This window comes from Falco naumanni, chromosome 4 (assembly GCF_017639655.2).
Source record: "Falco naumanni isolate bFalNau1 chromosome 4, bFalNau1.pat, whole genome shotgun sequence".
In the NCBI taxonomy this organism is placed as follows: Eukaryota; Metazoa; Chordata; class Aves; order Falconiformes; family Falconidae; genus Falco; species Falco naumanni.
Genome location: NC_054057.1, coordinates 11,165,174 through 11,182,952, shown reverse-complemented (window position 1 = coordinate 11,182,952; position 17,779 = coordinate 11,165,174). Strand labels below are relative to the sequence as shown.

The following is a 17,779-nucleotide window of genomic DNA, read 5'->3' as shown; positions in this document are numbered from 1 at the left end:
TAAAGTCCATTGTAGCTGGTTACTGCTCCCTGTGAGGGGAGAGTATTAGAACCAGAGCCAATTTAGCTAGGTGCAAGAAACCAGATTTTTCTTCCAGAACTCACTGAAGTGGGAAGCTTTTTTTCTGAGGTCAGAATTGGCCCAGTGTGGGCAACTGGGATTAGTATGACAGAGTTTTCATTCTTTAAAGAATGAATCTCAAACAATAGGGTAGTTGTCAATGACTATGCAGAAGACTATTTTTGAAGAGTGAGCCCAGTCTTTCCATAAAATTAGGTACAAAGCAGCTCGAGCTGGAATGGGGACTTGGGAAGAAGAAACTAACGTTCAAGAGAGGATTTTTTTTTTAATTACTTTTATTTTTAGAAGTGTGTAAAGCCGGTAGGACCATATGGCGTCTCTCCTGCTTTTGCTGGTAGGGTTCTGTATTGTACTGTTGAGGGGGAGATGGGGAAGCTGATGTGGGACAGTTCAGAGCTTGCCTCAGAATGAACGGAGGTGCCGTAGCACTGACCTTTGAGCAGTCGTTTGTGCCCAGGTTTGGGCTGGATTTGTCACTTCCTGAAGAAAGACTAGCCAAGGTCATCACTGAAACTCCAGTCTGCAGGGCAATTTAGCTCGTCTGTCTTGGAGGTTTTGGGAAATGCGGCTGAAAACTGTGTACCTTCTTGAGTCCCTCCTGCCTGTGCCATTAAAGAGAATCCTGTCCTTCCCTGAATTATTTCCGAGAGGGCAAAAAAATTTTAGAGCCTGAAGCATGTATTACGAATCATTTGACTCCAAATCTTGTGGTTTATATGTATTATCAATACTTTTAGGTATAAACCACATAAGGATGCTTCTTTGTGGACAAATTTTAATGTTTCATAGCTTTTCCAAATGTCCTTTTGCTCCTTCAAAAATTGCGTTAGGAGCAGACCTTCTCACTATGGCTGTGTGTTTTGCAACCTGTGTATGTTTGAGGTGGTTTTCAAGCACTCAGAGGTGTTAACTAGTGTGTACCTGCAGCGGTTACCTGTGTGCTGTGATGTAAATGTGCACGATGATCCGCACTGTGCGTGGTTTTGCACGCGCACGTTATTGGTGGTGTGGGCAGTTGCCGTGTCCGTTTGCACATGTTAAGGACATGCACTTGTGTTTCGTGCCCTGTGAAAACCTGGCCTCTCGCCTTCCTGGTGGGATGGGGGCTGCCGCCTGGGCTTGGACACTTGGCAAGCGCTGCCTGTCTGCAATGCCTAGCGCTGAAATTCAGTGCTGTGGGTTTGTTTTTAGTGATGGCGTGGTAGGAGTGGGGAGGTACAGAGGGGTTAGCTAGAAACTCTTTTCCTGGAAGACTATTAAATTATTTCTTGTTGTATTCTCAGATCAGACTCCTACACCAACACGCTTTCTGAAGAACTGTGAAGAAGTGGGCCTCTTCAACGACATCGATTGCTCCCTAGAGCACGAATTTAGGAAGGCACAAGAAGAAGAGAACAACAAAAGAGTGAGTGTGAGCACACTGAACCCTTCCTCCCCTTTCGGTTCCTTGAGACATTGAAGAACACCGCGTGAAAGTATATTGAGCTCTACTACCTGGTGGTAACCTTTTGGTTAGAAACTAGGTGGCACTGTAAGTTGTGACATGCTTTTTAAACTGTCGAAACAGTTGACAAAAATAAAACCCCCAAACCAACAGAAAACCAGCATTAAATTTCCAAAAGTGTGTAACTGTTTGCCAGGGGTTGATTCAAAGTTTCTGATTTGAAGTAAACTATAACACAAGCCACACACCTCTCGAGGGAGAGGCTGGGGAAAATTGTATCATCTTCGAAGTGAGGATTGCAAACTTGCTCAAATATGTTACAGGGAAATATGGACTCTGAAGAGGCATTTACTTTAAAAAAAAAATAAAAAAAAAATTGGTTTTTCCTCCACAACACGATGGGATTTTCTTGTCATCATTACCAGCTTTATCATGTTTCTGTTTTACTCATTAAGTATTCATGTTGAAGGGGAAAACTTTAACTTGCAGTACCTGGCAGATACTGTATCCCATTTTCAATTAGTATTGTTTTGCACTCGGAATTCGTAAGTTTTGGTCGAATTATATAGGCCACTTTGTATGGGATTAAGCGTACTCCTGTGCTTAAAGGTTGTTGAGAGTGTTTTGAGGGAGCCTAAAGAGCTGTTCAGATTTTTCAAGGAATTGTGGAAGAGCTTAATGCTTTAAGAGGCCAGCAAAAGGTAATGCATGAAATTTTAACTTTTCACGTAAGATCCAAATTTCTGGTTGCTTCTGAGAACTAAAAGACACGAGTAATGTGGGGCTTCCTACAGGAGGGTGTTGCTCTCTGCAGCCCTCTGACAACCTGCCCAATGCTCCCCCTTCACAACGTTGCCTTTTGTACCTGTGTTCTCCCCTCTTCTGTTTCTGCAGCTCTCGGAAATGCTTGTGTAATGTGTCCGCTGCCTTTTTCTTAGTTCTCACAGTATTCTCTGTTTGTCTAATCTGAACATTAACTGGGACAATGGACTAGGAGAAGGCAGCCACAAAGCAGCTACGGTGCTAAAGCCAGAGGGCACTTCTCCTTAGCTTGCTTCAGCATTATTTTGCCTTTCAGCGTGTCTGTGCATCCAGTTGCAATGGCTTCCTCTATAGGTACTCATAGCCGCTGTACTGTGTCATTTGCTTTGCCTGTTGGTGATTGCCGTCCAACTCAACATCCATAAGTGTGAGGCATATGTGTGTCGCTGGGGCTCGTGAAATCTGGAGGTAGCAGCATTTAGGGATCTTGAGGTCTACAAAGTAAAGGCCTAAGAGGGCTTTTTGGGAAAAAGAAAAAGAAGAAAAAAAAAAAAAAAGAGGTAAAGCTGATTGCTGAGGTGCAGAATGGGAGATGAGGCTTGTAGGAAGAAGATGGGAAGGGAATCTAGGAGATGTTTGGTTTTGGCTTATGGGAAGGGAGTCTAGGGATGGTTTATTTGTGGCTTATAAGGAAAAAGACTGGGACAGATAAAGGAGAAGAGGAGAGAGGCTGCAGTATGGTATATGCTGAGCAAGGAAAAAAGTATCCAATGTGAGAGAGTCCAGGTTTTGGTCAAGGATTGGGAAAAGAGCCCAGACTGACCCCTACAGCTTTGTGTGCAGGGTGAATGTTAGGGAACAGGATGAATGTTAGGGAACAGGAACATGTAATGAGATAAATGTGTCTACTTTTAGATTTAACTTCTTAAAATTTTGTGTCTTATGTGCTGCAGAGGGGAGTCTTAGCCAGTATTAAGGGGAACATTTCTGCACATTTCTGCTTCTTTGTGAATTACAGGATTCTCCCTGGATGGTGTTTATTTTGCAGGAGTAGGAGATGAAGCAAGACCTACTCATGCGGATGTCTGTGCAGTTAGCCACAGATCCCAATGTGTGATGCTGCAGAATCCCTTTCAGTTTACAAGGGGCAGTTGCACAATCTTGATTAAAAACCTAGACAAGGGCATCAAGTTATCTGGTATTTCCAGTTGTTTACCTGCCTTTTGGAAGTCTTATTCTGCCCTTCTCCTACAACCCCTGAAGCTGCCATTGGGGATCTCCAGGGAGTAAATGAGTGATGGGGAGAGGGAAATAATAATAATTTTTTTTTAAAAAAAAGAGGGGGTGAAAAAAAAGTAAAAAAAAAAGTGGGGTGGCAAAAGTCCCACTAGCTAGCTAACCTGTAACATTTGCTCTGTGTTTCCAATTAGTCTGCTGTATGTTCATTCTTGCATTACCAACTGACTGTCAGATGGGGATCTGATGCGGCTTTATACGAATGCAAGAGACAAAGGCCACGGCAGAAAGGGACTCCTCAGGCTGCAGCTATCGCTGACAAAATGTTTCTACCAGCCTGTCCCTGGAATATGAGTGCAATGCAGCACTGTTCTAATGGACCTACCAATACTTGGAGAGTAAGACTAGATGCATGGAAATCTTAGGGCTCAGAAAAGTCTTCTGAAAATATTCTTGGCCGTGTTAATTTCTTTGGACTCTGAAATAAATTGTTTTGGTTTTTTTTAGTATATCACTGTGGCTTAGCACACAGCTTGACACTGAAATCTTATAAGAGAAAAGCACTGGTGTTTTTTTTACCTCCTTGAGAGTCATAATTTGAAAACTCAAAGAATACAGTTCAATTAGCCACATTCTTTCTTTTTTCTTTTTTCTCTTTCTCTTTTTTCCTTTTTTTTCCCCTTCTTTTTTTATTATTTTTTTTCTCCTCTTCTGAGCAGCAGTCTGTGGATCATCCGTGAGAATTTGTTGTGATTAAGCTGGCTATGCGGGCTAGTGACATTCCAAGTTAGCTGTGAAGCACTGAGTGCACACTTTTAGGAACACCATGTGTAACTTTTTTTTGTAAAGGTAATATTGAGGGGAAAGCACTTGCATTAATATCCCAGCTGCTCATCAAAGAACAAATCACTTAACATCTTTCTGCCACAGTTGCTCATGTGTAAAGTGGGAATAGTATCTCTTTCTGCCTCCCTGTTGTGGTTTAACCCCAGCCAACAACTAAATACTATGCAGCCGCTTGCTCACTCCCCCATACCTGCCCCAGTGGGATGGGGAGGAGAATCAGAAAAAGGTAAAACCTGTGGGTTGAGATAAGAAAAGTTTAATAATTGCAATAAAGTAAAAAAAAATAATAAATGTAACAATAATAACAGCAATAATGATTGTAATGAAGAGGAGAGGGAGAGTGATGAATAAAATCCAAGGGAAAAACCCCAACCCAAACCCAACCCCACCAAACTAGTGATGCGCAATACAATTTCTCACCACCTGCTGACCGACGCGCAGCCAGTCCCTGAGCAGTGCTCAGCCACTCCAGGTCAACTCCCCCCAGTTTATATACTGAGCATAACATTTTATGGTATGGGATATTCCTTTGGCCAGTTCAGGTCAGCTGTCCTGGCTCTGCTCCCTCCCGGCTTCTTGTGCAGCTCTCGCTGGCAGAGCATGCGAAACTGAAAAGTCCTTGACTTCAGGTAAGCACGACTTAGCAACAACTGAAACATCACTGTGTTATCAACATTTTTCTCATGCTAAATCTAAACCACAGCACTGTATCTGCTACTAAGAAGAAAATTAACTCTATCCCAGCTGAAACTAGGACACTCCCATACTTGGTATGTCTTATGACTGTAAGCTCATCTATCATGGACCATCTCTTAAAATATATGTGGGTTAGCCTTTGGTTGGGGACTGAGTGGACTCAAGTAATTATAATGATGATGACCTCCAGGACCTGAAGTGAAATAAGAAAGTAAAGTTATAAATGGAAGTGGCATTGTCAGTTTGTTTTGGCTCCTCTGTTGCTTTTACCATCAAATATTAGCTGGAAGCCTCTGCTGGAGAAAGGCCTACTCCCTAAATGCAAAGGATGCTGTAGATCAGTGATAAGCATATTGATAAGCATATGAGAAAGAGACTTTTTGCATCCTCATGGGAGTGCTCTTCCTGACACAAGCCTTCTACCTGACAATTTCACCACCAAAATTAGCACAGGTAAAAGCATACCTATACAATATTTCTACTTGCGAAAGTGTAAATATTAAATCTGTTAGGAGCTTTATGCAGGCAGCAATCGACAGCTCAGCCCCAGATAAAATCTGCAACCCGGATCAACAAGGCAGGTAGTTCTGGCAGGTCAAGTGACCATCTTGGCTTACTAGCTGCAGCTTTTAGGTTTATACTGCTTGGAGCATTAAGTATCCAAAGCGGTTTTTTTGCTGCTACTGGATAGATCCTGCTGTTGCATCTTGTTTTGAGCATTGAGGCTGGGTCTGAGGTGGTAACGTCAAAGATGGGAAGAGTCAGGATCTGTTTCCGAATAAGTAATTGGACATGCTTTATTAAAATACATCTAGCCTGACCTCCCTGCACGAAATGAGAAAGAGTGGAAATATGCTCAGTGTAGTAAGTAGAGTACCACATCAAGTAGTATTTAGAAATAGTCAGTTGAATATTTTAAATGGAAGCATTTTTAAAATCACATTCTGCTTATGCCAGAATTTGGATGCATCACTGAGGCTTCTCCTGCAACTTTGAAATCTTCTAACCAGTGTTCAGTTCTGCAAGACTGTATACAATTTTTGTCCAATTTTCTAGCAATGCATGACAAGAGACCTGCAGATTCATTTCCTTTTAAGCGTGGTCTTGGAGCTGGTGTTAATTCTGCACCACGCTGGTGTAGCATCTCCTAACCAGTGTTCAACTGTACAAATGAGGCAGGGAAACAGCTATTCTCAACTACAGCTTGGTTTTAATGTGGGTTGTCCCACGTTAGTCCTCTACGTGGCTTAATATTCCTGTTCTAAGTATACTATCCCACTGCAGGCACCACACTGCTAGTAAATCATCAGCAAATTGAATTGGTCCAGTAAAGAAAAAGAACAAAAACAAATGAAGAGCATTTGGTGGTTGAATAAGTTCAGTCTACAGAATGATTAAAAAACCTGAATATCCAGTTTAGTTGTGTTAAGCAAGGGATGATGCTACAGTCTGATGTATATTTGAAAGGCATAAATATGGTTTGTAGCTTCTATGTTCTGTTTCTACCTTGTAGACATTTCAGTGTCTCATCGTAAGAAGGTAGGTTAAATGCACTTGTCTAGCTTATACCACCTCACCATTCTGTGCTGAACTCTGTGACTCTGATCTCCAGAAGAAAATTCTTGCAAATGTTTCTGAATGTCATAGCTCTGTGCTGTAGCCTATGAGTATGGGGAAGATGATCTAATTCAAGGCAAGCTGGAAATTGTAGAATCTGTCTCTTGAGCAGTGTAGTTTGGTGAAAAAGTTAACTTCATTTCCACATCTTATTTAAATTTTATGCAATGTATACCTGACCGACAGATTTTACCCTCTGTCTTCTGAAAAGCATGCAGAAAAAAGATGATGGGTTTTGGTTCAGTGGTTTTTTTTAAAGGAAACATCTTACATTGCAACAAGGAGATAAAAAAAGTAAATAGCAAATCAGTGCCCCTAAATTTGCTGGAATACACATGTCCAATAAGCATTTCTTTTGTTGCACAAACTTGGTAGTGTTTGCTGCACATTTTCTTTTTTTGAGGCTTATTTTATGTTAGGCAACCACAGAAGGGCCTGATACTGTTTGCTCGTGCCAGTGGTCAGAGAAGCAGGCCCTGGGGGACATGGTGCTTGTTTGCAGAAGATGCCATTTTGAGATCTTCTGACTTTCCCAGTAAGAGAAGCTGCAAGAGCTGTATTGTTTGGTATCAGAAAACACTTAATACCTTGTTTTAATCTGGTCTATCATTCAGAAAACACTTCATATCTTGTTTTAATCATTACATTAAAGCAGATAGTTCACTCCTACATTTAATCATTGACAAGACAGTAGCTGAAACTAGCAATGCAGTTAATGGGACCCTTAGACAAGAAAGGGTTATATTGTACCCATATATGAAAGGAAAAAAAATATCCATATGTTGATAAAGCACATTGTGTAAGTGTTTGGGTTTTAGAGGCCTATATTTTAATAGGCTATATAGTAATGTTGGCAGTGTGCTCTGTTGGTGAAAGAGAAGAACAGGGATGGAAGGTTCATTATGGTGGTTGGCTTGGCTGATGGACAACAAATTCAACACTAGCCATTTATGAAAAACAGCTGCCCTCCCAAGGAGTGCACTCGCCTGACTCTTTTCCCCTTCACGTGGTTAATGTGCAGCGCAGAACCTTGTTTCAAAAACATGTATACATTTTTTGTCCAATTTTCTAGTAATGAAGGTCAAGAGACCTGCAGATTCATTTCCTTTTAAGTGTAGTCTTGGAGCTGGTGTCAGTGCTGCACCACGCTGGTGTAGAATAGTATGAATTTTGAGTGTGTGCTCTGCCTCTACAGCAATCACGTTAACTCCAGTTTTCCTTTGTGAATGCTCTGAAACCCCAGGGGGGTCTTTGAGAAGAATAGTTTCCGAAGAATAGTGTGGTGGCAGACGTTTCAGAGGCAAGTGCTCTGAAACAGCTGAATTTCACTAGTGAAGTAATGCAAACCAACACACTTGTAAGACTGTTCCTGGAGCACTTTTGACTCATTGATTGACAGTCCATACAGCAGAAGAAAGCAAAGGCCTACATCTAAATGCTTACTATTTCGAGTTCTTTTAAATTATGCAATCATAAATACTCATATATACATTCTCCCTGCATTTATCTAAACATGATGTAAGAATGTCCATATTTTTTTCAAGTTAGAGATCCTTCTGACTTATTCTTCCACTGACATTGAGTATCTTATATGGTGAGTATGTTACAGTGGATGCAAAATAAGACTAGGAATGTTTTGTGTCAATATAGTGCTTAAAGGCCAGGGTACTATTGTTGTAGGTATTGTAATAACTTAAAGCTGCCACTTTATCAATCAGTTAAGCTGTTGTCAAGGTGATAGCTCAAAACCTTTAAGTTCAAAGCCCAAAACACCACTGTAAGTCCAAAGATTTCATTATAGTAGGTAGGTTCTATGCTTAAATATAGCACCTGTATGTGTAAAGATGTGAGCATCTTCACAGCATAGCATTTCTTCTTGGGTGATGCATTGAAGTACTGTAAAGATCCATTATAACTCTGTAGCAGAGTTTTTCCAGTGGGTTATTCCAAGTTTTTCATATACATTGATTGCATCAGGTTATTGAGTTGTTTTACGGGCTCACCGTTGGTCTATAACACCCCCACTTTTTTTTAATAATTAACTTCTGCAGCATTCCTATGGAGAAGGGAAATGCTTTGTCTCTTATTTTCTAAGGCAAAACAGATTCCAGAGGATGTTGTTTTCCAAAGCTCCTTCCTAGTGAGACACGAAACTCTTGAAGGAGTCACGGATGTGGAGTGAGAATTGCAGGGGAGCTGGGTCTTCTCCATCATTCTGCCAAGCAAGCGGCTTTCTGTCTCTTTTGGTTTCTAAATATCTTTAGCAGTGTGGCCCCAAAAGATTGATAGACACCTTCAAAGGCATTTTGGTGCCTTGCTCTCACTGAAATAAAGCAGGAGCGAATCAGTGAGCTACCATAAAGGATCTGGGCTCAAGTGACATGCTGAAAATTGCACAGGAAGGCTGTGGCAGAGCCTCGGATTGATTCCATATCTCTTCGGTCTCAGCATAGGGCATCCCACAAACCATGTGTGTTAAAGATTTATCAGCTGTTGTTCGGTGTTGCTAAAGACAGGAAGAATGCTCTCCTCCTCTCTCCATATGGGTAGGCTTGCTGGATTTTAACTGCTTTTCTGAGATTGTGGAGCTTTCGTGGTGGACATGTGGTGGTACATTATATTTTATATGGCAATTCAGCCGTTGGTACTTTTGTCTCCTGACTTTGTGAGTCCTGTTTCAAGCATGGATCTGTGTCCAGGCACTTATTCCAGGCAGCTACCACACTGAACTGTGTTACAAAAGAGACGCTTTCTGTGTAAGTTGGCAGAAAATCTGTCAAGACAACAAAGTTCATAACGTGATCTTGCAGAAATATTCAGAGGAACAGGCTTCAGCTCGGGCTCGTTCCTGCCGGTACAACATCTTATCTTCTGCTGGCAGGCAGGTCTGTCTGATCATCTTCTGTAGCAGTGGACTCTGTTTGAATGGACTTACGGATTTAGACCCTCGTGCTCAAGAGAGGACTCGAATGCTTTTCCAGCAGTAAGTGCCTATATCATGCAGAAAGGCAATTCTTAAGGGCATACGTTTTTGATTGAGCTAAACCTCCCTAACCATAATCTTCCATGTTCTTCTGAATTCCAGCTGATGAATCATCCTGCAGAGCTCAGTCAGGACAGTCCGCTTTCCTTCTGCTTCTTATTGTCTCTGTCTCAAAGAAGTTGAGTCACTCTCATGTAACGTTTGGGTTTTTGTTGTGTTTTGTATATTTTGGCTACCCCCAGAAAAGGAGGCCTGCCTGCTTTCATTCTGAGATTTCTTTCACGACAACATGGCATAGTTGTGCATTTTGCCTTGGTCTTCCTATGAAGGGTTTTAATGGCACAGCTTTCTTGTTACCTCTTCACATTTCCGCAGCATGGACTGGACGGCACATGATGAAGGGATAAACCTTCCCCGTAGTGGCGTTTTTATAAGTCTATCTCTTAGGTAAAGCCCCTAAATCTTGGCAATCTCTTTAGGACATATGCTCTGCTATTAAACACAAGCTCTTTGCTCCCCAGAGTGGACTGCAGCCTGTACGGTTGGGTAGGTAATAAGATACTGCTGATATATTTCAGAGCAAGGTGCACTTTTACTTTATTTATGAAGATAGACATGCTGGTTGAGGGCTTAATCACAGCTGATAAATCATTTTAAGAAGGCCTATTAGAACCATATGCTGATTCTTTGTGTTAATATGGTGTGTCTGTTTTTAGTCTAATAAGGCAGGGTCTCTTCCCCCTCTCCCTTCCCCCTGCCTCGTGTGTGAACTATTTATCTGTTTAAGTGATATGGCTTGCTTGGGGGCATTTCCCTCTTTAAGAGGTATCGTGAATAAGGCAAGGTGAACAGAGGAGAGAGGGATTCTCACTCTCCGGCGCGAGTGAAGCTGCATGTTTCCGATCACCTTTGTTGAGGTAGAATTGCAGAGCAAAGGTGCAAAAGCTGAGATGAGGAAACCTATCGGTCAGAGGCTGGAGAGCCATGGCATGGCCTTCGCAGCAGCATAAGGTTGTCATTTTGGCCCAGGTGGTTACAATCCTGGACCCCAAAAGCTGTGAGGGGGTGGGTGCGCTGGCATTTCAGTTACCTCACTTTTCCCTCACTTGGAGAGGGCTGCTGCGGGAACAGGTTCCACGGCCATCTAATGAGATCCACATTGGTGAGGTTATTCCATGCCAAGTCCTATTTATCATTAATTGGTGGGTTCGCTTGCAGATCTTTCCTATTATTTGCTGATTATACCCCTACACGTTTTATTATCTCGCCAAAATTCAAATGCTCATAATTTCTTGACTTATTGTTTGTTTATAAATCTGCCTACTGCCTAAATGGATGTAGTTAGAAGATTTCAGAACAGCAACAGCTCTTATGCTGACTGGGTTTCTTTCACATTTTGCACATGGCAGTCGTCTATTTATAAACCTCCATAGGGACTCCTAAAGCTTTACAGTTGGGTTCCTCTCACCACTTCAGCCCCTTTTTCTCCCTTGCTCCCCCAAGGCAAGTCTTGGTTTTTTGGCATAAAGACAAAGATGGTGATTGTTATGTGAAGAAAATGTCCACAAGCTATGAACCGTGTGTGGGTAAGGATTTTTAATGTGTACCTCAAGCAAAATAAATTGGAAATTAGAGGCATCCAGGAGAGTTAGGGTGTTTTCACCGTAAGGTAGGAGATCCTGGTCTGAGTTGCTGGTACTCTTTAGTCTTACGAAATGTGAAACCAAAAAACTGAAAACTTGCTTTTGACTGGTTGTGTGCACTCCGTAGCACGACCCATTTCCAGTACTGTATGAAATTACTGTATTTCTAAAAGCCCCAAACTTGACTGTTAAATCTGATGCACTTCAGAGTAACAAAAGGAATATTGGAGAGAAGAAGGAAGTCAGAACAACAGAGCACATGCCATGGCAGTTAATGAATGCTACAGTTGGATGTATAGCCTCATACATCTCTGGGGCAGTTCCATTGACTTTAATGGAATTTAAATTTTTAGCTTATTGCAACTAGGCAAAGATCTGAAGGCAGAAAAGCCTTCACTCAGAGACTACAAAAAAACCTTGTGGTCATGAAGTGATGGGAAGTATCTGGGTGCTTGTTGATGTCCGGATAATATGGAAAAGTAGGGCCTTTTTAAAAACCATACTAGGGAGCAGAAATGTACATTTTTAACCGCTTCGTTAATCTAGCTGCTCTCTCACATGCTTCTCAACAGAAGTTGCCAAGTCCACTCTTATCAAATAAATATCAGCTTGCTTTTTTCCCTGAAATGTGAGTAAACTGTGTGTGGCTCAGTCTGGTCCCTGGGAGGGGAACAGGCATCACTTTTCCATGTGAATGTGCATGTCAAAGTGCAGCTCTGCCAGCGGGTCTGGGGCTGGGTGGGGAGACTCAGGGAGAATGAACTCAGTGTTACAAACCCTCTCTTTTGAATTTCTACAATCTATTAGTCACAGCAAGCTGCCCTTATTGATTTTGGTAAGAGAGGTCACTTTTAATCCTCTAAAGTGGAGAGAGCTGCATGCACTCTTCATAGCATGACATTAAAATTGACACAGCTCTGCATCAGTTCTATGAAAATGCCCTAGACCTAGATGGATTATTGCCTTGCCTTTCAGGGGATGCAAGCTGCTAACCAGAGCACGCTAACCTAGATTAGGTGTAAAAGCTTTAAAATACTTGGAAAGGCCAGCTAAAAGAAACTAGAAAATACATGAGCTTGCTAAAAAACTGCTCCTGCAGAAACAGGCCATTAGTCTCAGGAAACTTTATTTTCTCCTTTTTTAAAAATTTAAAAGTCAACACAGAGGAGTAGAGATTATCATATAAAAGAACAAACAAAAGCTGACCTTACTCAATGATTATGAGGAAAGCTTTATTCTGGCTGATGGCCTTTGCTAGTTTTGTTTATGTTCTTTAGAGAACTAAATCTTTGAATACAATTAGAATAGTCTGACTCAAATCTTAAGTGTGCCTCAAAATAAACAGCAGAGGTGAACTCTCAGCAGTTTTCTTTTCATCTTTGTTATCCTTGCCCTGACCCGTTTTTCCTGCCTAATGATAATTTGTGGCGTACTATTATTAAGAGAAATCTACTCGATGGAAAAATGTGCTTAATGGCAATAGGAAAATTGTTGTGAGCCTGGAGAAGTATTTTTTATTTTTCTTTCTTTGGAATTCCAGAAAATTACTACTGCTCCTTTTGATTTTTTGCTAGTTTTTATTTGGAAACTTCTTTTCTGAAGGTTTCACTGATTTTTCTATGAGTCTCAGTAAAAATCTACAGTGTAGTGTTTAGGGAAATTTGTTGGCTTGTCATGTAAGCCGTGTGTTTTCCCTTTTCATTAGTTGTAGCTTGCTCCAGTATTTCTTATTACAGGTTAGAAATTCCCCTTTTAAATAAAAGACATCTGCGAAAGGAACTGCCGTGAAAAAACATTAAGGTACAATGTTAAACTCGAAGCTGCGTAGCCTCTCAGTGTAATGCCTGTGATGATGGAGGTGCCTGACTTCCATGCCGCAGCGCCTTTCAATAAGCTAAAAACACTCAATGGTTGTTAGTCGAGTAGGTCTCTGAGCTTCTTCTTAACAGAGATTAAAGTATGTGTGTGTCTGGGTGGGCAGCCTGGCTCATTAAGATATTTGTTCTTTCTCCCTTTCCTCACCTGAGGTGGGGGGTGGTATTTTCTCCCTGTTTGTGGACTTCCCAAGGCACAGGGAAATTCAAAGTGGGCACAGAACGGGAGCTGGCTTTTGGCTTCATCACTGTCACTGAGAAATGGCACCTGGAAGAAAAGGTAAAAGCTGCCTCACCTGCAGATTGTCTGGGCTTATTTTTGCCCCATTCATACCTCTTCTATTCCTATCAAGGGAGTAAGAAAAAAAAATAAGGTATGTTGCCAGTCCCTTCTCCTTTGTGTTGGAAGAGTCCTCCCTGATGTCCTAGCACTGTATGGGGTAGCAGGGAGAGAAAGGAGGACGATGGCAAAGTTGATGAAGGGGAGAAAGGAATGAAAGGAAGAAAAGTACTTTTCATTTTTCCTTATATAAAGGGCTTATTCCTACCCCAGGTCAGACTTTGTTGGGAGAATGGAAAGGAAAATTCACACAGAAGAGGAAAAGTAGCATTACTCAGACATGAAGAAAGCTGAGGACGGCTACCATGAGGCTGTACAAATGAGAGAGAAAGATGGATGAATGAAAGAAAGAACAGCACTCACACGAGGCAGCCATTAAAAAGGCAGTTCTTTATTTTCCGAGAAGTGGGGTATTAAAATATTCCTGCAGTGTACTTGTTAGCAGAATTGGATGAACAGAAATAGAGGAGTGTACAAAGTATAATTTTCTTTTCACCCCACCGCCGCTGTGCCGCCACCGCCAGGAAACTGAGTTAGTTTCTCTGCTTAATGTTGAATTGGGATATCAAGGGATGCGGCTGTACAAGCGAAGAGTCATGAAGACACTCAGTTGATACTGGGTATTAGAATAGTTTTTCCCCCAAAAGAGGAAGGGAGGGTCAGCCTGAACACTGCTGTGGCCTTTATAGTATATTCTTTCTCTCTTCACACTCCTGTTTTATGTCTGAGATCTATGTATGTATCCATCTATGTAAGGCCTGTTTCTCTAATGACAAAATTACCATCTTTTTCTCCCATTTATGCTATTTTTTTGTTCCAATACAGTAAACTCATGCAAGTGCAAATGCCAATGTATATGTTTCAGGAAAACCAGGAAAGCTATTAAGTGTATTGCACCTCTGCACATGAGTTCTCATTTTGTGAATTATTGTTTGGCTGGAATCTTTTTCAGGTACAGTTCTCTTATCCCAATTTCTTTTCTTTGCTTCATCCATCTCAGCCAGTTAAATGTGTATATAACTGATTTTCTGAAATGGGGCCAAAGTCCATGTACTTTCAATAGCTCTTAAACATGTGGTTAACTTCAAGCATGTGTGTAGGGGTTCGCTGAACAGAGATAGTTTGCTGAATCAGGACTTCCCAACGCTAAGATTTTAAATTGCACACAATCTTCTCTTTTAATGTATTTTAACTACTGCCTCCCACGGACTATAGGTAACTATTGTTACTTGAGTCCTACAGGTGAAGAAAATTGTAGTTGGTTGAGCAGCAATTTAAGGGTAAAAACAATGTTTCTGATACCCTGCTGTGACAACTATATTTTTACTTCCTCCTAATAAATAACTTAATTAGGTTACATGAAAGGGAATAGTGAATGGAATTTCATGTTGTGATTAAAAACTTACTTTTCTGGAGGAAGAAAAAAGATCTGCTACTTAAAAAAAAAACCAACAAAAAAACCCCCCAAAATTAATGCTATAGCTTTTTCTACCACCCCCCCCCCCCATGAGAATTCTGTATTTTCTAACAAAATGTGGTACTAAGATGGTACTATATGTATGCCATTATTGACCAAATCAACATGAGGCACCTATCCAGTCTACTGGATACATAAATTTGTGTGACTTTTTGAGAAAGTACTTTCAAAGAATGATAAAAGTGTGTGTGTGTATATATGTAAAAAACCTAAAAAAACCCCACCCTAAAACAAAAAAGCCAACCAACCCCACAACAAAAATCCAGTTGCCTTTCTCATTCACTTGCATCCTTCTGCGTGCACAGGTAGATGGATAGGGCTGCCTGCCCTGTGTTGTTTCGGTTTTCTCCGTCCTGGATCACAGGTAGGGTGGGTGGAAAGTAGGTTTCACTGAGCAAACGCATCTTTTGGAAGGTGCAGGCAAGGGTAAGAAGGCAGAGAGGGAAACGTTCCTTTCAAAATACTTCTTAATATGGTATTGGTGGTGGAGCGCTCAAATTGCCTTATTGATGACAGTTGGGGAAGAAGAAATCCCGTATTTTACTACTGTGGTGGATAACACTTAATACGGTGTTTTAAAACAAAGTCCTCCTCCCTTGTTTTTATGTAAGGTGGTAAGACTTAAAAGTATAATTGGGCTTTCCCCTTCTTTTCTTACTACTTTTCAATATTCGTTTCCTCACATTCCATCTTCAAACCAGCTAATCTGTATCCCCTTCTTCTTGAATAGCATTATCCTGACAACAGAGCAGTGAAAAGAGCCGAGACTGCAGGACTTCTAACAATGCCGGAGGGCCCCAGGAATAGGAATGCCCTGAAAAAAATGTGCTCGCATCCAGCTGCCCTTCATATTGTTGTCTCCCTATCCAATTTACTAGAGAATTTCCCACTGGCTCTTGGCTCATTCCCAAATGAGAATGTAATCTTTTAAAGATTACACTGCATAATGGAGGGACAAGGAGCTCTTTATTAACTGGGATGGGGAGTCACTTGCTATTAGGCAAGGGAGAGGGATGGGTTGTAGTGGTGTTTTGTGAGCTCTGCTTTCTGCCCCTTCTTGTCTCCTCGGCAATGGGACGGCAGGTTGGGAGTAGGAAACCGCTGCAGCTGCACTGCAGCAAAAGAAATAATTGAATGTAGGTTATGATTATGGCAATTACTTTTATAACGTGAGGGATTATACCATAACTATTATATTGCCAACAAGATTAAATTACTAACCTAATACCACATCATGCTTTCCAAGAAAATAAAAAAGTCTGCTTGTTCCAGAGTTGATGCATTCAAAGACTATTAATACAGTGTGAAAGAGCTGAGCAACTAAGGAACCTAAAGTGCTGTCTGTACAGACATTGTCTGGCTCAGATCCCTGTCACTTCAGCTTCCATGAGCTGTGGCAGCTAGACACCTTGCTCCTTTTGGGATGTAAAGCTATGTGTTACTCTGGTAATTCTAAACATTCCCGCTCTCTTCTGTCAAGCAGAGAAGCTTCTGCTAGTAATAGTTAATAAAGAGATAATCAGAAGTTATACTTGAAATTGAGAAATTCTAAAAACTTCACCAAGGGACCAGGTTTGCTCGTGTAAATCCACTGAACTGACTGGGAAGCTTAAGCTTCAACATATTTTCATACTGTGCTGTCCTTTTACTACATCTTTTGAAAATGGTGCTTAATACAGAGGGTATCTGTATGTCAAAAGAGATAATCTTAGCTCACCTTTAGTAGGAGGTCAGTTTTGCTGAAGCTGTTGGAGCCTGCAGTGTTATCTCCACACACACATCCCCCACGCCACATGCATAGCAAACTCATAGATGAGACTTCATCATATAGATAGTACAGATATAGCCTTGTATAGACTGTTCGTGATAGCAGTATAAGCTAAGTTAATTATCCAGGAAGAGCAGTTTCCTTTTGTTCATCAACTGGAAAATGAGTAGAAAATTAAATTTTGGAGACTTCAGAAATGTATCATGTGTTGATCATAACCAGAAAATTAACTGGCTTCATGGAAGAGCCAGTTCTTCTGATTCTGAAGAGAAATGCAGGTGAACAATATAATTCTAGTTATATTTTTGTTAATTTTTTTATATGCTATGTGCTGAATGATATCTTAAGAAGTTGATTTCATTTTTGTTGTATGTACATTTAAGTCTTCTCACACTGTTGTGCCTTATGAAAATACCTGTTGACACACAAAGCTATTTGATACATTCAGAAAGAATGGACATGCATTTGTAAACCAACCTTTCCTTCTTCCTTTTCTAGTGAAGAACTGAATTGTGGTTATCAAGCTGAAGTCAAACAGGTGCACATTAGTTTTTTTGGCAGGATAAAGAAGCTCTGAAAGGCAGGCTGTACCTTATTTTATTCTTTTTCTTCCTTCCTTCCTTCTGAGTCTTTCGTGTATAGAAAAAGAAGCGAATCTAATTTCGTGGTGAATCTTTTTGTCTTGTAGGTTGCAGATCTGACTGGTGCCACATGTGAACTGTTTGCCTTCACAACCCAGATTCTTTGCTTTTTGACCTTGCTATTCGTTTGAGCTTGAAAGGGTCACCTTAGGCCCTCAGTTACCTTCTGGGATTGAGAGCACTGGGTGCTGTTAAGAACTTGGTATTGAAAGTCGGTTACATACTTTCCTCGTGGTGTCTGACTAGGTTGTATCTTAATTTGCTGACTGAAGCATCTTTTTGTCAGGTGAGGGCATCTTTCCATTCCCTCCCTTGGATTATATCACTTTCAGACACAGTCACTACATTCCCAGTGGAACATCATGTAGTCA

General features: G+C 41.1%; 1 protein-coding gene across 1 annotated transcript in view; it reads left to right on the top strand.

Annotated features, from left to right (window-relative positions):
- The window catches only part of CREB5 (cAMP responsive element binding protein 5), a 213,175-nt gene that overhangs the window by 11,071 nt on the left and 184,325 nt on the right, over positions 1–17,779 (top strand). Inside the window, exon 3 of the mRNA XM_040593165.1 lies at positions 1,365–1,486. Coding sequence (XP_040449099.1) covers positions 1,365–1,486 — 122 coding nt within the window. The remainder of the gene's footprint in view (positions 1–1,364; positions 1,487–17,779) is intronic.